The 21,701-nt window shown below is 39.9% G+C and overlaps 1 protein-coding gene across 1 annotated transcript in view; it reads right to left on the reverse strand.

The window, feature by feature from the left end:
* Nucleotides 1–21,701, reverse strand: part of LOC136361547 (potassium voltage-gated channel subfamily KQT member 1-like) — a 409,686-nt gene that overhangs the window by 335,656 nt on the left and 52,329 nt on the right. The window contains exons 11-12 of the mRNA XM_066319554.1: nucleotides 2,517–2,631; nucleotides 101–112 (exon numbers count right to left, since the gene is read on the reverse strand). Of these exons, the coding sequence (XP_066175651.1) occupies nucleotides 101–112; nucleotides 2,517–2,631 (127 nt within the window). The remainder of the gene's footprint in view (nucleotides 1–100; nucleotides 113–2,516; nucleotides 2,632–21,701) is intronic.

Consider the following 21,701-nt stretch of genomic DNA (forward strand, 5'->3'; position numbering starts at 1 on the left):
CAGGAGGAAGATTTGTTGGCCTAATTCAGTGAAAAGCAGAAGGCACGCTGCTTTGGAAAGCTCACATACCAAAGCCAGTGCAGCACACACCAAGACTTACCTGCTGACGCTTCTGCCAAAAGACAAGATAAATAATTACACCGACTGTACCTAATATTGAAGCGCATACCAGGCAAATACATCCATACAACACGTATTACATATCAATGTACATCATCATATGGATATATCCATATGAAATATATTATTATGTATTGCATTATGTGGTGTATATATATATAAAATCGGTTAATTGGGTTTATGGAAGTAACGCAGCTCGTGCAGGTTACGTCAATCACGGACGTTACGGGGATGGCGTAAATTACGCGGATTGCGTAAACCGCGTTTGTTACGGGATTGCGTAAACTACGTCAAGTGCGTAATTCGCCGACACGAAATTCAGCAGGAAACGTGAATTAGGTTCAGTGGGACTGAGCTGCTGGTGAGAAGGCGAACTGTTCTTCAGTAAGATTGAGAGCACAGAATCGTACTGTCTGCATTGGAATTGGAGTTTAAACCCGGATCAATAAACACAACACGTTCTGTGCTTCTCGTGTAAAGTTCACCGTTTAAAGGAGACACTATGCACTTCTGCACAACAATCAGGAGAACTTTTAAATGAATGCATCCTACTATGCAGAAATGCAGACACAGAAAATGAGATGATCAGTGATAGCATTTTCAGTTCTATGTTTGATTTAGAAGCAGAGAACTAGATGAAATAATATTTTCACTTTGTTCTTACCTTTATATCTGTAATTTCCAGCCTTATGTTTTCTACACATTTGAAGTTTATTGCAAATATTTAGAAGCTATAACTTACACATATGATTTTTACCACGGGGTTAGAATATAAGAATCCTTAACTCAGCAGTTTCAAGATCATTCTGTCTATGCACCTGACATCCACATCAAGAGGAATCAATGCTTTCATAGCATATTGCTTTAAACCATGCAGCACAATACTTTAAATCCTTCCATATTTTAATTTCTTTTTCCATTGGTGCATTTGATTACCTTTCTGCTACACCTTATTTTCCCCACAAGGGAGAAATGCATTGAAACACCAATAGGAGCTAAAAATGCAGGTACAGTTTGTACTACACAAGGTAAGTCACACTATCACCACTTTTCGTACACTAAAGAGTAGAAATAAGACTAGAACTGAGGGGGTTTGTTCCTCAAATGCAAACCCCTTTGCTTGCAGCGTGCTAATAACAAGAAGGAAAAAGACCAATTTGATAGAACAGTTTAGAATTCTCTGATTAGAAAGCAAGGCCAATATTAAATGTTGAGGAAATACAGGACCAGGATATCTGGTAGGAAAGGACAGTACAGTTACTATAGGTGTAGCAGACATCTATACAAGTTCCCTGGACAGAAAGGAAACATAGAACATGAAAGAAAACCTCTTGCAGGCAATCACACCATAAAATGGAAACACATTGCTTTCGAATTAATCCTGAACACCACTGTAGATATTTTTCCCTATTTGAAGGCAGGCAACAAATTTTCTTTTTTCCTTTTTATTGTTTTTAACTTCAGATATTTACTAAAGGATTTTTCCAGTGACAAGCCCATATTTTCTCTAGCAAGAGTGATCTCAGGTGAGTTTTTCACCAACATTATCATAACCCCCAAACATCAGTCAGACCTTCATGAGCCTGCTAACTCACCTGCATTATTTGTATCAGTTTTTGATGGGTGATAAAACATTGCTATGGCACCTGGATGCTCTGCTCCATCCAGGCCTTCCTCTGTGTTTTAGTGCTTTGCTTTGCATTTGAAATTTACTCAAGAATCCCCGTGCCCAGAATTGGAGAGGTATATTACAGGACAAATGCATGAAGGTCACTCAAGATCTTGCTAAAGCATAACACAGAATTTTCCTGCATGATTATTTTGTTCATTTCCAGAAATATTTGCTAAGACAAGTAAAAGCAACAATTTAACAATTGCAGTGAACTCTCTGATGGGGATTTTCTTCCCTGGACAATAATTTCACTGTCATATTTGTGGAACGTCATTTCCTTATAAAAATATTACATGAGGTAGCCTTTCTATTTTCAGGCTGTATCTATAAATGACTATTTCATTTAGGTGTCCAATCAATTCATATCAGGACTGCTTTAGAGCTTAACCTGATGGAGAAGTCTAGAAGTATAAAACCATCTGTAAAGCTCACAGCTCTCAGGAACTGTTCCAGCTGCCTTAAAAAGTGGGAAAACAAAGACACCTAGACTGCAAGCCACTCATCACAGAGCAGTGCTGCTTTTCCAAGCTTCTGGCTACTTCCACCAAACTTAAGGCTAAACTGGCATTTGGCAGGAAATGTTCCCATTTAGTTAAACCAGATCAAACTCACAACCACTTTAAGTGCAGCCAGCCAGCCAAAGAATAACTGCTACTGGGTGAGAGGTGTCCCCCATTATTAATAAGCATTTCTGGGATCACTTAAGGAGCTTCTGCTCACTCACTGTGCCACGTCAGATGCTGCTGGCAGTGGGGACTCCTCAGGTACCAGGTCGATGTCATCAGTGAAGCTGTTGGCCCGTGACATGTCTGGGGTGTGCCCTTCCAAGTGTCTCCTCACTGCACAAACGATTCAGAGAGATCATAAATACATTAGAGAGACAAACCTACAAGCTCTTGCTATGGCACATAGACAGTTCAAACACAAGGAACCTCTTTAAAGCAAGCTTTGCCCTCTTGAGGGTTGTCTCCATGAACAGAAATTCACCACATCTGCAATATTAATGTGGGCATGACAATGGAAACTATCAGATATCCATTTCCTCACTCAGCACCATTTGATATGTATGGTTTAATACCTTCAAAACTTTTAAATAAAATAGTACTATTATACAAACAGAACACTTGAAACCAAAGTGCTCTCTGGTCACCATAACCACCAGTGTTCCAAATTTCTGCCATGAGCCGGGAAGCTGAAGGTGGCTGCATGCAGTTGGCTCTGCAGGATAACTATGGATACAGGCTGTGTTGGAGTTTAGCTCATGTGTCAAAAAGGTACAAATATCATTACCTATTTGAAAAACATAATGGCCAACTAATGAGGGAGTTCACTGAGGCACTACAAAAATCAGAAGTGCAGCTAGCCCTGTAAGTGGTAAAATGCAATGTTTTCTAAAGATCTACCCTAAAAACTCATTTCCATCTAATACAGGGCTGACTTCTTCATAAGTGTGCAGTGTGCATGTACCTGCTTAAGTTCAGTTGCTTCAATATTCAAAAGCTATTTCTGCTGCAAGTTCTCTTCCTTATTTTTCCACATTAACTTGGTTCAAAAGCTCTAAAGTATATCTAGCTTAAATTGCTCTCATCTAAAAGCAATTTCATTCATGATTCTTGGTGATCCTAACAGTTTCTAAGGAAGCTACCTGTAAATTTTAATTCTGATCATCCTTGAAAGCTTTGGCACATGAGCTGACAGAGCTTGGAAAATGGATAGGATGACATAAATTCAAGGGAGGGAAAAAGTGTGGGTGAATCACTAAAATTAGGCATTATAGCAAGACTAAATCGTGTCACTGGCATATTCTGTGGTAACAACCCACGTGACAGAAATAATAAGCCTTGCCTCCTAGAAAACTAAATTGTTGAAATCTCCAGTTAATTCCAGAACAACACTTTAGCTGGATTGCATTTAAGTTCAAGGCAAATACTGAGAGCTTACAACAGCAGAGCTCACTACTGAAGAGCCACAACGCACATGGCAAGGAGGGAAAATTATGGAATAGAATTATCAAATGGTATAAGTAAACACTGACAAAGGACAAAGTGACAAAGCTATTTTATTTACCTCTGCTGCATTTAATCACAAGTAAACTGTGTATGTGCAGGGGAAACCCAGATCTTTCTAGCACTGGGAGCAGGAACTTCTGTGCTCTCCCAGCACTACTGAAACACTTTGGCTGTTCTAGAGGAGCCTTATTTTGTGAGACCTGCCAGTTCTGCATTTGTCCTGATAAGACATTCTTCCTGTAAGAGAGCTATGTGGCCTCATACTTTGAGGCCAGACAAAGTCTTGAAACACACAGATCCAATATTTGAAGTATGGCTTTGGGAAGCACCAATCTCTGAACAAGTAACATGGCACATGATCACCTCTGCAGAATTCAGCTGGGGAAGTTTTGGCTTGAGCTTTTAAGGTTTTCCTCACAGGAACTTAGCAAAATTTGGGAGTGGGCCAAGGCAGAGTTAAATCACTGTGCCCATATAAGGCACATCAGTTGAAGAGGAAAACTCTGCATTGCTATCAATTCCTACTCCACAAGAACTGCTGAAAGGGTCAGAGCAGGGCCTAGTTAACTCATGGCAGTTTGCCTCTTTCACAGCACTGCATAGATACTAAACTTACTGCAACACATGTGCCATAAGAAGTAATAGGATTATATTTCAGTTCTGTTGTTTTAGGGGTTTGGTCTATTATTGCTTTATCAAACTCCTCCCTGACCCATCACGCTGCTGTTCGCAATCTGCATCCAGGCACTCCAAAAAAACCCAGAAAACCCTAATTGTTTACATTTGGCTTGCTAACTCCTTTTCTGAGAAGTGTTCTCTACTGCAGTGTGCTCCACAGCACGGTGGCTCTGAGCAGAGGGGGACGACAGCAGGAGCCAGTCCCAAAACCTTCACTTCCTCATGATTCCCATATGCCGAGCTGAGCAGCTCTTCTGTTCCTGCAGGGTGCACTTGGAGCCTGCTCTCTGACCAGGTACCTTCTGCTGGGATGGGGGGGAACCTCATCCTGGGATTCAACAGCCTCTGCCTGGTTACCTACACAAGCAGGACAAGCTTCTGCTGTGTCTTTATGCCAGGCAAAAAGCATTCAAATTTTCCCTTTGGTGAGGGATGCTGTGACAATTCTGCAGTGGTCTCATTCCACAAGGAGGGCACATTTCATTCCTGCAAGCATTTGGAAAAAGGCAATGATGTGATTACGAATTCTACACAAACAGGAGTTGTGCAACACATACTCCATCGTTGATTTTATCAGCTGAATGGAACTTGTGTACTTAACTCCATAAAATTAAGTATTTGGGTCACGTCTCAGAGATTGCCTCACTGCTTCCCCTCTGCCACTCCAGGCTTCCATGGTCAGATCCATGGACAGAACAACTTGTGCCATTTTGGTTGCAGACTGGATTTCTCTCAAAAGTACTAAGAGAAAAAAGAGCTGTTCACAGAAGTGCTGCTCTAATATATCAAGTTAAAGCAGACATCACAGCTCTGAGGCTCATCATATTTGGGTGGTGATATTCTGAGATTCCCTATTAATCTCAGAGCCACTTGACTCAATTCAAATTATTAGTTTTGGGAAGTATTAAGCTGTCACCAGAGAATACTTGTTTTATCCATGCAACCCTAATAAAAGTTGTTTAATACTGATTTCTCCCCATGCTTTTAGGAATCAGTAGTTCTATGTGTTTCTGCTTTAAAATATTAACACATGAATAATGTATTCTGGCCCCTAAATGAATGCTAATGGTAAATGCATGTAATACATGGTATTTTCTGAATATTTTCTGTCCTTTAAGTGACTGGCAGAATTGTGAGCAGTTGTTCTCTTATTCAAAACACTCTTTCTGGAACCAACTCACTTTCTTTGAACTTTCAAAACTCATTTAGACAGCAACATTCAGTCATAAACCAAAAATCACACTAAAAGGAACGATTTTTTTAATGTCAAGAAGCCATAAGCTCCTGAGCAATAAAGTAATTTGTAATAATCATTCATGATAGTGCTTGTACTTTGAGGAAACGGGGAGCATTATAATATGTTCAACACATGGCAGTGATGTTTTCCAGAAATAAAACTCAAAGTTGTAAGGCCCAGCTACCACAGATGGTAGTTTGAGGCAGCTGCAGCTCAAGCCAGAAGAACTGCCTTCCCTCCCTATATTTATTTTCATAAGATTTCCTTGTCCAAACTGCCTTTATGGTAATTAATGCCCTGCATTTGATGCTGCAGAGTATTAAACAGGGGAGGCAAGGAAATATGAAGAGGGAAAAGAAGAGGAGCCATCCTTCCCTTCCATGTGTTACTACTCAGAGTATGAAGAAATTGTACTGGTATTATCATAAAATATACAAAACTTTAGGGGCATGAAAAGTTGGAAGGAGAAAATTGAAAAATGAATATCTACCACAGTACAACAAATTCCAGTGAATGCCATAAACCCAGGGATCTCTGAAACAGAGCAACTGATTAAGTCAAACAGAACAGAGAAAAAACTACTAAGTTTCATATACACCTTTAATTTCCAAAACGGTGAAGTCATGAAATAAACACAGCAAAACATAACCCAGAGATTTTTTTTTTTTAATGCTGTTTGGTTTTAATCTAACCTTAGGGTCCTAATCTCTATTACACTAACTTCTGTCTTTGTGTTATGGGGGAAAGACAAGCTCCCAAATTACAAATGCAACAGAAAATATGACTGCACTGCATTGTGGTCATTCCCAAACAGCCAATGCCTATCAACAGCAGGACAAAATAACAAGACGCTGCACAATCCTCTTCTCAGATAAAGACAGTGAAAAAAAAAAAAAAAAAAAGAAAAAAAAAAAAAAGAGGAAAAAGCAGGTCTCTGTTCCTTCAGTCCCACTGTCGCCTCAATATTTTCAGATCAGAAGCTGTTAAAACCCTCTCATAGAGCAGGCTGCTCTACTCAACATCATCAATACATAGGACATAAACATATGATTTTATTTCAAATGCAAGGCTGCATCTTGACAGAAAATCCCTGCGATAACTACACTTCCTTTACCTGAAGGGATGAACTGCCTTTGAGATCAGTTATGTCTTGTCTACTTTCCTGGGTCAGGAGCTTGTTTCACCTCACTTAAAAATGCTGTATTTGTAAAGCTGCATAGAGGCAAACTGGTTTGGGGCCTAGACTGGGAGATCTCCAAATCCTTACTCTCCTCAGAGGAATAAAGGGAAGTCAACAGCTTATGAAAGCCCAGAGGCCTGGAAGGGTCTGACACCTGAACAACAGCCTGCTTTTAAAAACCTCTTCTAGTTGCTTTTAGTATCATTCACCTCAGCAGGCCAATGGTATTCCAGCTCCTCTGAGGAGTCATGTTGGAATTATGCAGTAAAACATAATTACCATGGACTGAGTAATTCCTTTACCGAAATTATAAGAGCTTTTCTTCATTACTGCGTGACATTACAGTAGTGTCAGGAATGTACTCAGTAGTACTCCAAATAAGAGAAAGATTTTTACTTTCATTTTATATAAAACTGCCACAAATCTGAGCATCTGAAGCTGTGATTTTACATTCTAACTACACACTCAAAGCCATCTGCAAATGCCACATACTCACATTGTCCCATCTCTTAGAACTACAAAAAAAGCTCAGGCTACTTTCTGTACCTAATTTTAGGCAGCTAAATTAGTTACCATCATTCAAGATGCAGCTGATTTAAATTCAGGGCAATGTACAAGAATTGCATTTTGCCCCAAAATACCTGAAGACTCACACCAAAATTAATTAAGTGGTATTTGCAAGCAGAAAAGAAATACAAGAACATCTGGAAAGGTGAATAGAGGAATAAGAATAAATTTGTATTTGCTGCAGACACGTTGCTAAGTCCATGCAAAAAGTGCTGAGCACTCTTCTTGCTGCAGTTACAGACTGGGCTGCAAGTGTTTTAGATAAACTTCAACATCTGGTTTCCTGTGTATCTGATTTGAAACAATCAGCACTCAAAATGCACTAATGCTGCCTTTATTTGTTGTACATTCTTTTGTTTAGATAAGCCTGTAGGCCAAATTACACACCGCCTCACAGCCCCTGGAACTCAATCACTCATTGCTGATGGTTCAGCACGGGGATGTAAATGAATACCAACACATTACTGAAAATCACAAGGGCATGTAGCACTGGAAAAAGGCATGTAGTACTGGAAAACACGCAGAGAGAAACAATTCAACAGTCACTTGAATGCACATGAGGATGTTATCTACCAGCTGCCTGAACATCCTTTTCAGATCTAGCGAACAAGAAGGATGTAACAGTCACCAAAAAAACCCCAAAAACAAAAACAAAACCACCCCACGCAAGAAACAAACCACAAACCAAACAACCCCCCCCACCAACAAACTCCAAACACTTTCTACAGCATCATAGATATGCCTACTTGAGAAGACATTTCAAAATCAACTTCTTTAAATGCACATATCAGTCTAAAATATTTAGCTGAATATTTTGCATGAAATAACTGGCAGAGTGAGCAAGTGTCCATTCTGCTGAACCTGCGCAATGCTTGGCACTCTGACAAGCAGATCTGTTGACAGACTCAAAGTGCACAAAGAACTGCAAGGATCTTCTCCTACCCAGACAAGACCTGTCAGAAGGGACCTGAGGATTAGTGGATCAAGGAGAAAAGCCCTGCAGTGCAGCTGCCCGTCACTATCTGTTCTTTTACTGAGCTGGAATCTCCGCTGGGCTCAGCCCAGCCCCTTTCAGACCCAGCAAGAACTGATTTTCCTTGCCAATTTAATCTGAAAAACAGTTTTGAATGTCTATTGACTATGCTGTGATAAAAGCATTCATAAAAACATGGAACTAAAACTACCAATTTAGATACAAACAGAAATATAAAAGTTAAAGTATTATACCCACGACTGGTTTTCAGTTTTCTTCATGGGAATGACTCATAATAAAAGGGATGGGGGGCTTGGAGCACTCTGGGCTGTCAAAGGTGTCCCTGCCCCTGGCAGGGGTGGAACTGGATGATCTTTAAGGTCCCTCCAGTCCAAAGCATTTGGGACCTTCTAGTCTGTTCAGCTGAGTAAGATAGAAGGCAAAAGTTTTATTGTAAGGAGCAGAGTCTTTAAGGGTATTTCCATATGCACGGAAAAAGATCTGTGGCTGGCAAGAATTTCATTTACTCCTGAAATGCCTCATCCGATCCCTTCTCCTTTAAGGAGAAGCATCCAGGCAGTTGGAGCACACACAATCTACAGCCATGAAGTAAATATTCATATTATTGCCCAGCATGAACTACAAAATCATGGCTTGGCAGGACTCCAAAACAAGGAAGACAGGCAAACAGGCAGCCTATAACTGAATCCTACAGAGGTTTCCCATTCTCAACCCAAGTCATAGAAATCTCCCATCTCTTAAAATACAGGGTCAACTTTATTTTAAACATTTCCTCTCTCCTGGGCTCTGTTCCTGAAAAAAAGAAGTAGCTTTTTTTTTTTTTTTTTTATGAAAGCTCTTTCTTCAAAAGATGCACAAAAGAAGTGGACTTCCAAACTCATTCAAGTCTGTGTGGTGATATGGAGGGTGTGAGTGGGTAAGGTTGGAAAACGCATTTTTCCTGTTGGCTGGGGAAGGGGATTATTAGATACACACAGAGTGAATTGCACAGTATTCACTAAATACTAAATGTGCTAAATAATAGCTATTATATTAATTAATAGTAATAAATTGTGCCTCACAGCTGCAGCAGGAGGACTATGACAGCAAGAAAAACACACAAATGAGCAGCTTTTCATGATCGCCTGAGGCCGAGACACTGCCACAGCTGGTCCAGGAGGGATGTGAGGAGGACACCTTTGGGAAAGCATCTAACAGGACAAGTCATATTCAAATGATGCCAAAAGAGCAAAGTTTGTCAATATTCTACCACACACTATTTTGACCAGCATTTCTTTATTCTCTTAAGACTTAGTCTGTTTCTTTTGCTTATCTGACACGATCCTTGTGCCCACAAGTATTTTTAACATGGTTTTGAGCTGGAGATACCATCTACATCTTGTAAATATGTTCAAGATCAGCTCCCCAAGATCAAATTTAAGTCACCAAAACCGACGCATTTAAGTTTTTAAGGCTGCAGATACTTGACTGTTCATTCAGTTATTCTGAAGAACAAAATGTACAGCAATAACAGTGAAGAAAAATAAGAGAAAAATAGCTTTGAAAGTGATTCTTCTTCACTGCTCACTTTTTTTTAAAAAAAGGACAAGAAGAACTTGACCTTAAACTGAAACAATTAATAGTCAGTGAAATGTAATTTGGCAGCTTGTTAGCTCTGCAGGGAGAGCTCTTAACACATACAAACTCTTAGAATTACGCATAGGGAATGTATCATGTAATATAAATATATAGAGTTACATTCCATTATGGGATTCAGAACTGCCATTATAGTAAAAGTGTTTATTTTAACAAGGAAGCACAGTTTTAGTGTGGCTATTAAAGAAAATAAGCCAATCTGAAAACATTTTTATTTTTCATGACTGTTAATGCTCAAAGCATACAAACTGCAGTGAGAGTAAAAACAGAAACAAACATCTTCTGAATTGTTGTCAATGTTTTGACTCAAGAACACAAAACCCAATTACTGTAATTACAGTGAAACATGTCACAGTTTTTTGCTGGTCTTATGCAGTTCTTGTCCTCTCACAATTGAATCCTTGCCTAACAATTTCCCTGTTTACTAGAACTAATTATTAATTCAATCCAGGCAATATTGTTACCAACCTGCCTGTTGCACACTAAAAAAAAAAAACCCTGCAAATTAAAGTAAATCTTAACAGCAGAGGAAATAATTTCCATGTTTGCCCTTAAGCTCAAAAGAAGTTCAAATAATAACTAAGTTCAAAATAATCTGTAGCTGTTGACTACACTAAATTAAAACTACTCCTAGCTAAAGCTTCAGCTGTTATTTCATACATTCCAGGTGTAAGAAACAACATTTTATTGGGAGTATTCCCTACTTCAAATATATTTCTCCAAATACTTATTTTTTAAATCTCAAATGTGAGGATATTTTAAGTAGGGCAGAAATTTGAGTAAGAGTCCAAGTTACAACCATTAAAAAATGAATTCTAAGTAGCCATTGTTATGTGTACCCAATGCTACAAAAAATTTGACTGACAGATCGTCAGATAATAGAATTCAAACTGAAACATCTTATAAGCAGAAATCCCTCTCACAATAAGTTATCTTCCTAGAAATGCTGCAAATTAGCTGATCACATTTTATCTAAAATTAAATTCATGGGGTCTTCAATTCTGTACTTCAGGGCTCAATTAGGACATGCATTCTTTATTAATGCCACATTCCAGCTTCCTTGTGCCGCTTATTCAGAACTTCCATTAGAAAATACTTATAATTAAAGAGCTTAAAAATATTCCAAAGAAATTTTCAAGCTTTTGCTGCTACCACTAAAATTCGAATGTTTTGAAACTCAGATTCTGAGGGGACCCAAATTAATTACACCTCCTACACTTCCAATAGTAACCAAAAAATTTATATGATAAGGGAACGGTGACATTTAAAACTGAGACACAGCCCTGAGGTGGAACACATCCTCAGTCAGAGAACTAGGGTGTCTCTTTACCGATGACATTGTGGAAATACATCTGAACATGCCCTGCAGCTCCTGGGGCTGAGGGTGACCTCTGGCAGCAGGCCACAGCTTCTCAGTGACAGTGAGAACCACAGAGATGTCAGGGGACAAAGCTCTTCTCTCCCTCCACCAAGAGGGTGGAAAAGTTCACTCTCAAACACACCCTGCACTTGTCAGGGTGAGTGTCCCCCTGTCCCCACCGAGGGCACCTGCAGGGGACACAGTGTTCCTCCTGAGCAGATGGGTGAGGAAGCCCTGAGAAGCAGGAAAGTGCTGCTGGTGCTGAGACTGCTGAACACAACAGCCAGGGCAGCACAGACCGGCTGAAGGTTCTGACAGGCCCACAGAGAAATCTGGGAGAAGGTTGAATTTCAGGAGTGACTTGACTGAGAGCAGCATCTTCAGGGAAAGGAGAGATTGTACAAATTACAAGAGATTTGTGTTTTCTTACCCTATCAGCCCTGTTACAAGGCTTTGGTTCCATCCAAGGTTCTTTAGACCACATTACTGAGGACTGAGACACAAATTCATCTTTTCTGTGTGTGAAAGTAACACAGCCCAGTTCTCATCCTTAGTGCTAACTATCTTATTATTTATCACACTCATTTTTATATAAACACGTCATTACAGACGTTGAACACTAACAGAGCTATCAGGGGAAAACCCAACTTTGACACCATCTTGATTTCCAATAAAACATTCTAATTTTAACAACAAAAAAACTGTCATTTGGTTTCTAATCCATCCATCCAAATCCTTTTTTTTTTTCCCTATCCAACATTAAATGTTCCAGACACATTGCCAAGATGACAAATTGCAAGTGCTTTTAGGACAATCTGCTTTGTATCACTGACCAACCAAAGATGCTCTGCTATTTGTTGGCATGCAAACCCTTGCAGAATATTGCCTTTCATTTTCTGTGGCATTAAAGATTCAGATACCACTCAGGGCCTTAACTCAGGTGGAAAATCTAAAAAGGGATTCCCAAGCTCCATCTTGTCCTATAATATCTACTACAACCATATGTTAACTGGAATAAAAGTTTCTCTAGAATAACTCTGTTGGAGCACTTGCATATTTTTCTTTTTGGATCATAAAAACTCTCAGAAAATTGTTAAGTTGCTGTTTTAAGTAAACAAACAAATCCATTTTTATCTGAAATAAGAGCTCACTCAAGACTGAGCTTCTTTTTGTCCAGCAAAATGAATATTTAAGACTTCTCAATGCATTACATATGCACATCTCTGGTTTTTGGTAGGTGTATTTAGGGAGCAGTAGGATTCCATGGCCACCCAGATGCAGAGTACAAGCCACCCCAGGATGGTATGTACCACTTCTGAGACAGAAACAAACCCAACTGGGCCGAGCTAACATCAGATAACAGCCCAGGACAAAGAACTGTTTTATGCACTGCCTTGTCTCCAGCTGAGGTGAAGAGCAGATTCTCAAGGACAGGACAAATACACAGTGATGGCTTCACACAGAACTTCTTATGGGCTGCAGCTAGGGCACTTTTCAACACTGAGATGGTACCCAAGGATTCCTGATGGGACTTCTGACACAATATATTTGTTCACTTGGCACTAAGAAAACATTTGTTTACACTGATTTAGTGCAGATCTGAATACACACCTGCCCAGTGAATGGAACAATATTAACACTGTTAATATTGCTGCAGGGAGAAAAAAAACAACACTAGTGAAGCAGCATGTCACAGCCTTAGGAAGGTTAATTAAATTAATTTTATTCAAATAAACTCTCAGAGAAAGGTGTTTCAGACTCTGGAAACGGCAAAAGCATAGCCCAAGAGGTAAATTACTGCTCTGGAGAGGATAATGCAAAGGACATCTGTTACAATCTCAAAGCATTGAGACCATCGCTGCCATTCAGACTCTTGGCAGCACAAGTGTTTCACCCAAGGATTTGAGAGATTTGGTATCAGACCAAAAGGGAGAAATGAATGCCTTATTCCCCACTTTCCCTTTCATTTCCACTGATGCTCACATGCAGTTATTTCCTCATTCTGAGAACTATGCTTTGCTACTGGGAACACCTCCCAAATGTCCCCCCAAACTGGTGTCTTATGAGCTGCCTCTGCTATAAATGTTTTAGTGTTTCCTTACCAGATTTGGATATGGCCCTTTCCCCATCTCAGAGTCAGATTTAAATGGGCTGAAAGTTACAAGTGGCTGGAGCACTTGGTGGGTGTAAAGCACTGACCATTTCTGGCTTTGCAAAGGTTGTGATAATGATGATGATGGGGTTTGCATACACAGCACAGAATCTCCTCCATGATCCCCTATCTCCCTCAGCACAGTTTCTTCAGACAGCTGCCAGAGAAATTCACAAGATAAGCATTGGAAAAATCTGACAACTCCATCTTGTGTCGTGACAAATTCCCTGGCCCAGGAGCAGCAGCAGCTAAATGCAGGGAGGAAAAGTGAATGTGGCAGTGCATGTGTCACTGCACCCTAGGAATGGCAACACATTAAAGCCCTATTGAGTGCTGAGAGGGGAGATGTGGAAATGAAAGAGGCAGCAGAAGAGAGCCTCGGAAGTCTCCTTAAGAAATCTTTTTTCTGAATTAAATTACTTCAAATAGTAAGCAATAGACTTGTTCAAATTATTTTTTTTTAAATTAGAAATTACTACTGAAACAGCCTTTACTGACTCCAACTTAAAATTGCATCACTCTCCAATTCTAAGAGAAATCCAGGAATTATTTCAGCCCAGGCTGTTTCCACTTCAGCCAGTTCACATTCAAGACTGGCATACACTAATGCGTTAATTTAACTAGCAGTGAACATCCTTACCCCTTTAAGGAGACTTCAAAAGATGACAGCAAATAACGTAAGTTGAAAGGCTTTACCAGGCAGAAATCCCACAAAAGCCATCACGACCTTACCCAAGTAGATCTCTAGCAGCTAAAAGTGACTCTGCTCACCTGATCTGTGAGCAGACCTGTGTCATCAATGTGATTTTACCTCACTAGAAACAGCACAACCACAGAACTTCCAAAGAGCCCATTTCTTCAGGAAAAAAAAAAAAAAAAAAAAACCACCACCTATTTAACACACTTTATCATGGTCAGGCAGGCTTGAGTGTATTCTTTTGCATGCTTTCTGCTCATCAGGATTTTAAATTCAGCCTTGTAAAGCCTTCAGCTGCTGGACCCCTGCATACACCAAAATCCAGTGCACAGTGTCCTCTCTTTTGCAAGGTTATAGAAACAGAAGCCAACCTGAGCCCTTCACATAAACAGCAAGAGAAACTTGTAGGCTTTATCTAGGGCTGCCCTTGGTCCAGGACAGCTCATTCAGCACAAGCTAATCTTGGCTAGATCCAGGTCAACCTGACCTGAAAGGATCTTAATTGGGTTAGTACAACCAGCTCTAGATATCCCATTGCCATGGTCTGATTCACCCTATTATAAACAGTACAAAAGCCACCAGCAGCAAACACTGGCATTATGCTGCTTAAGGTTTGATGGGGGTTTTTTTACAGCTGGAGTCAAGTTCTGAGAATTCAGCACAATATAAGAGTTAAAGGAACACAAATAGACCCAGGTCAGACCAGGGCTGCAGTTTACATACACATGAGGCAGATCCAGGACCAGGCTGTGTGCAAGTCAGAATTCCAGGAATTAGTTATCAGAATTCTATTACAGATGCTCTCCTCATAATTCACCTTACCCAAAGGGGAAAAAATGTTCTCCTTTTACAGGGGACATTAAGTCCATGTCAGAAAGAATGAAAGAAAGAAAATACAGGAGTCTTTTCTTCCTTGATGGTGGAATATCATCACTATTGGTGGATGGTGGAATAATATCACTATTACAGATGAAAAAGACAAAAATAACATCTCATTAAAATAACACACTGTTTGAAAAGCCATCACCTTTGCTTTATATTCCCAAGCTGGCTACTTTGTGTTGAGTTGGGTAGAACTAATCGCACCTGTATTTTTTCCATAATACAAGAAGGAGGTGCCATAAAGGAGTTTCACCCACATGAGCAAGGAAGGGAAAATAGAACTCCCTAATAAAGGGGTCAAAGGACAGAGGAAGGGGTATCCCAGAAATTCATCAACCTCCCCCACTTCTATGGGCTTTACCCCAGAGAAATTCCCATAGAAATAATGGCCAGGTCACCTGGGATAATCACTGCAAAGTTCTCTGAGTAGAACACAACGAAGAAAGAGCTTTTTTCCCAGAGCCAGTTACTCATGGCTTCCAAAACAGTTCTACTAAAAATATAAATGCTCTCCTGCAAGTGAACACAATTTATATTTGAAAAAATATATATATTTGAGTTTTGCCAACTTCCCTAGGAAAGAAGGAATGCATTGTCAACACAAAACATTGTTTAAATGCACATAATTCTTCCATGTATCTACGAGTGGCTTTTTAACAATGGTTCCCATTTTATCAAGTATTACTATCCAAATCAGTCTTGAGTTTTATTTAACAGAAAATTCAGCTAAAATCAGGTATCAATAGATATCTATAAAATCCAACACCATAATTCTGCAGGAAAGACTGACTTTTAACCAAAACAGCTCCTAGATGATCAGCAGAAGCTGATTTTTAACAGCCTCAAAAGCTACCCATAATTTAACATTGCATTCTGTCAAAGAAGTACTAAGGTCAAATTGCTTCATCAGTTGTAGTCGAGCAATGTTATACAGCTCAGAATTTGGCCCAATTTTTAATTAATACAAATATTGTATTTCCAAGTATTACCCACTTGGAAATTTATTAACTCCAATCAATAGATTTCATACAACAGCTGCACAAAATCAGCCAACGATGCAACCTATACAGAACACTGCAAATATTTGCTCATTGGGAAATTACTGTTGTTTCCCCTTCTCTTTCCAAAAGATAACAATATTGCAAAATATGATGTGGCCAAGTATTCCAGTGCTAAAGGTGCACCAGTTGTATGTACACAGCAGAGTAGTGGACACTCCAAAATTGAGGGGGATCAGTTCCAGATGTTTTCTACTGATTAAATTCAGCCTAAGCAAGGTTAAGCAAATGACAAACAGCTGTTTTTCTTTTTTGCCATAGTCATGAAAAATCCCCTTAGAGTTCTGACTCTAACTGGCAGACACTGGGTGCAGCACCTTTTTTTTCCCTGAGTTTTCATGATTAACAGAGACTGTGAACAGCCTCCATAGCAACAAACTCTTTTCCACCTTCCGTCTGTCAGGTTTTTTGCAGATAAAAATTAAAAGGAAGAAGCTCAAAAATAAAAACAAACATTCCTTTTAAATACCCCAGTGATGTAAATCCTAAACCACAGCCCCTCTCACTGCACACACTGCTGTCTCCTGAAGCAAGTCAAAGTGGAAAAAAAGAAATATTAAGGTATCACCAAACAAGGTCATGGCTCTGTGCAACACTGGCATCACCTTTATGACCCATCACTTCATTTCAAACAGGGCAGAAACACTTTTTACCATGCACAGAGGTTGACACAAAGCTTTACATCTTAGGTTTGTCTCCTATTTATCCTCAGCCATTCAGAGGCTTTTTCCACACCTGATGGCATTAAACTGAAATAAAGACATTGTGTGTCTGTATCCTTAAGCAAACTGACAGGTCAGATTTTCCATCCCAGCATTTATGCTGAGCAGGGCAAAGAAGCATTTCCAAAGCACAGAGCTTCCAAATTCTTTCCAAGGCAAATATTCCCATTGGGTTGTGGTTGGGAAGATCTGGGAAGAACAGCACGCATGCCTGTACACCAAAATTATTTCCCAAGCACTGTCTGTGCCTGCAAAGAGCTTGCTGTGCAAGGAGACACATCAAGCAAAGTAAATTGTTTAGAAGTGTCTACACCTGGCTACTTCAACAGGGAGCAAAACCAAAATAAAGGGAACACTCAGTCTTTTCTTCTCCATTTTTCAACTAATGGTTATCATATATGGACACAGCCGCCTCCAAAGAACCAGTGCTTATTTTGCTTCTAATTATAAAATCTCTTCAGCATTCCCAGCTGACATACAACAGAAAAAAGAAAATACATGCTTTTCAAGACATTAATGCACTTTGATGAAAAGTGTATTTTAAGAAGTAGTAAAAGTGTATTTACTATTCTGCCACCCAAGTAAAACCAGTATAAAAGGCCATAAATTTTTAGAAATTATGCCCTCATCTCCCACAATAATGCTTTGTCATTTCTATCAGAAAAAACCCTAAAATTTTTGTGGCTATAAGGTAGCTTTACATTATAGATTAAACCACATGTTTTCCCCACAGAGCATTCACTACATTTCCTGCAAAAACCAGCTTTTCTTGCAAAAGCTGCCATCCCTGATTACCACTCCTTGTTTATGCTGAGGATAAACAACTCCACAGGCCCATGTTTAATCCTGCATTGACTAATTGCATTCTCCACTTCTGCAATGCTGTGTCAGTCTAAAAAACACTTCATAAACAATTAGGACTCGCAAAGTCTCCCTGACAGAGACAAGACTTATATTCGTGTAGCAGATGATGCAATCCAAGCACAGTGAGTTAGTTGTCTGCCCGAGGTCACCCCAAGAATCAGTAACAGAATCCAGGAATTCAGCCCTCCCTCCTCAGCACGGGATAAGCCCTGGACATCCAGCCTCAACACCAACACAGGGATTCCAGCAGAGCCTACCAAGATGTGCTGGAGCTTTGTCACTGCCTTAGAGCCTCACTTTAAACCCATTTCTTTTGTGGAAAAGGGTTTGAGACAAAAGCTGACAATTCTGGGCTTTTTTACAAAACCAGTACACACCCCCCTCCGAAAAGAAGGGGAAGAAATGCAAGAAGTTATCCTTATTCCCATTTATAAGTACCTACTTCTCACCTACAGTAAAAAGGCTCCATGTTGGCTGAAAAATGCCTTCACTTCCATGCAGCCACCAGGGAACTGCAATGAGCCTCACAGGACCACAGTTGTATCCATGTCACCCCTGGTCTAAATGCTGGTTGGGATTCCCCCCTCTCCCTGTTTCCCTTTTCTCACCCACTGGATTGCATGGATACGTGCCTTGCAGTTTGAAACTAAATTACTGCAGTTTCAGTTTTGGGGTTTGGCATTTTAGACCACAGTATTCCATTTTCACACTGGAATGAGACTGTTGCTGCTTCCCTGAAACTTAACAAAACAGGGAATTTCTTACATGGCCATAGTGAGAAAAATCCAAGCTGTGTAGCACATCCTTATCTGTGCTTTTAAGAGCCCATTCCAGAGACTGTTTTCCCAGACAACCTTAATTTATATATTAGCTCCCCATTCCCTGCTGCACAAGCTGCAGGGACAATTTTTAATATTAAAGTAAGTTGACCAATTAAAAAAAAAAAAAAATCACAGTCTTAACAGGGGTTCACACTCTCCATAAAGAGGGAAACCTCAAATCCCAACTTCTCTCTTTTCCTGCTCTCCCCAAAGCTGCCAAAAATGGTTTGGGCCACCTGACCCCAGGCAGGGCAAGTGCAAAGCTGTCCTGAGTCCCTGGAGCCAAACACTTCCCTCAGGGCCATGCAGGGAGTTATTTTTTCCACACTGTGGGATCACATCCCATGAGCAGCTGGTTGATAGACTGGAGATCAGGTCAAGCAGCTGCTGGATAATAAAAGTGTGGGGACAGATGACTGCAGGCAATTCATAATCCAGGATTAGGAGGGAGACACAGCAGGAGCATCCCTGACCTGGGGAAGGTTCCCAGGCTGCCTTCCAGAGTGCTCTCAGCCACTTCTATGTCAGTCCCAACTGCATACTGAATAAAAATTCCACTCTAATCCATAGCCTGATGGGTTTATTTAATAGCACCTGAGGCAGAAATCTCTCTAAATGTATTTGTCACTTCAACAGCAAACCTCAGGTAAATGTTTTGGGAAGTATCACATTCCAGCAAGTTTTCATCCACTTGACAGGAGCCTTAACATGCTTTCTAGGCTATTATCCAGGTCCTGTGTTTATGGACACACACAGATGATACAGGAAAAGGTGACTAAAATCAGTATTAAAATTGTCTTCTGCTTATCTCCTACTTAAAATGCAAATTGCCACATCAGAGAAAAAAACAAGACCCACCTGATCTGACATGATTGCTCATTACTAATTCATGTTCCCTGTTACTTAATTCCTTCCTACTGACTGGTTTGATTTGAGATGGGTTTTTATGGGGTTTTTGATTAATATTTTTCCTTTTTAAATTTGTACTTCCCTTAGAGCCAAGTTCCAAAACTGAATATATCTGGGGATTGTTCTCTCATAAAAGGTGAGAGGAGAGAAAGCTGTTAATGGACAGGGGCTCAGTGCTTTCCTTCACAAGGGAAGGTACTAGCATCCTCTCTCAGGGCCCACTCTTGAAGTCCAGATCCAAAACTGAAAACACCATCTCTTCAGCCTTATCTCAGTTTACTCTTCTGTATCTATTCAGACTGTGTCAGCTTACACTTCTATTTGGATAGTATATTAACACTTATTGCACAGAAAATCGATTTAGAGCAGATATCTGTTTAGAGTTAAATATTTACACTTCCATCTCATTACACATCAGCCTGTTTAGATTTAGGCATCCATACACCCTTTATATATAACTTCTACTGAGACTACATACATCATCAACTTTTACCCTGCCACATAAAGCTAATGTAGGTGGTTCCAGCTGGACAGAAATTTCGTATTTTAAATCATCCTCCTGCATCTCAGCAGCCTCCTGTCAGTGCTGTTAGTGGCTCCCAGGTTTTTCTTCTGATCACTCCCTGGCTCCTCAGCTGTTTGCATTGCAAGCCCAGAGAGATAAACCCACCTGACTTAGGACTGGAAAAGATGCATTTCTCTTATATTCTAAATTTATTTGCTCCTCATTGAATCATTTTCCAAGTAATAGCAAATGACACAATTCGAAGTGCCAATTTCAGCACATTCAGGGTTAATTTTCAGGGGACAGAAAAAATTGTTGACTGTTTTGTGACACCATTACTGTATTTACACTTCACTGTTGGTAACTGGGCCAAACTTCCACTCTGCAAAGACATTCATCTCAAGTTTAGGCTGTTAAGGGAAAGCTCACCAGATTAACCCAGATCATTCTTGCCTTTCCTAAGTTTTGGAAAAGTTGTAGACTGGGCTAGTCATGTGAATTCATTAAAGAGCTCCCATGTCTCCCAAGTTATTCTGCACTGGATTAGCACTGCTGGTAAATTTGCAGGACCTGAGGGATGAGGCTTCTCTGGCTGCTCTGTCCAGACCTTCCTTGACCTGACCCTGATTTAGTTGTGACAGCAATTTCTGTAATTGAGCAGGTGTCTGAACCACGTTTTACTTCTGTTTATCTTCGTGTTGCACAACCATGCCTTCATATCTGCAGCAGTTATTTTAGTAGGATGAGATATTTACAACCAAATAATGACAGAGTTTACAGAAATACAGCCTGGGCAGAATATCAGAGACCTTGAGAAGTGGAAACACAGGATGCAGTGTGTGAGTACAGGCAGGAGATAAGAGATAGGGCAGAGGCTTGGCACTGGAGACCCCACAGCTATAAACAATTCACTAATGGTCAGTTAAAAAAAAAAAAAAAAAAAAAAAAAAAAAAAAAAAAAAAAAGCAGCAGTCCTGGAGCAGGACAAAACTGGTTCTAAGGGTAACAGGGAACAAAGAAATTATGTTTCCCACACATAAAAGGGAACATAACATGGTAAATTCTAATGAAATCTGGAGCTACACAGCAATGAGGAAATACACCAGTGGGTGTTAGGAAACATTTGTAAGTGACTCCAAGTGGATCCCAGGAGAAAAATGAGAAACTGTCACCACAAACATCATATTACTCCCTGTGTAAGGATATGAGATTTCAACAAGTCATTGTGTACTTCCCTTCTTCCTCCTGCAGCAAATTATACCCAGGAACTAAATGAGCATAAATACCAGCTAAACAGGCAGAGTTTTAAAAGCAAGTACTGCAGTTCTTATTGAACTTTTACTATAGTTGCAGCTTTTTAATTATTACTCCCCACACACATTGCATCTGATTCTCTTTTGTAACGAGTAGATCTAGCCTAATTTGGTCAAGATTTCAGTTATTCTAGCACTAAATTCTAGTTCTTATTTTTATAACGTGTGCTGATCCTTTTTGAGCACTGAGTATAATACTTCTTAACCTACTTTCTACCACACCTTATCTATTAACTCAGACTTTCCATCCTTAAAACACCTTATTTCATTTCTCTCATTTTCGTAAGGCTGACTAAGTCAATAGATTTTTCAAATACAAAGGTCAG

Source organism: Sylvia atricapilla, chromosome 5 (assembly GCF_009819655.1).
Source record: "Sylvia atricapilla isolate bSylAtr1 chromosome 5, bSylAtr1.pri, whole genome shotgun sequence".
Lineage (NCBI taxonomy): Eukaryota > Metazoa > Chordata > Aves > Passeriformes > Sylviidae > Sylvia > Sylvia atricapilla.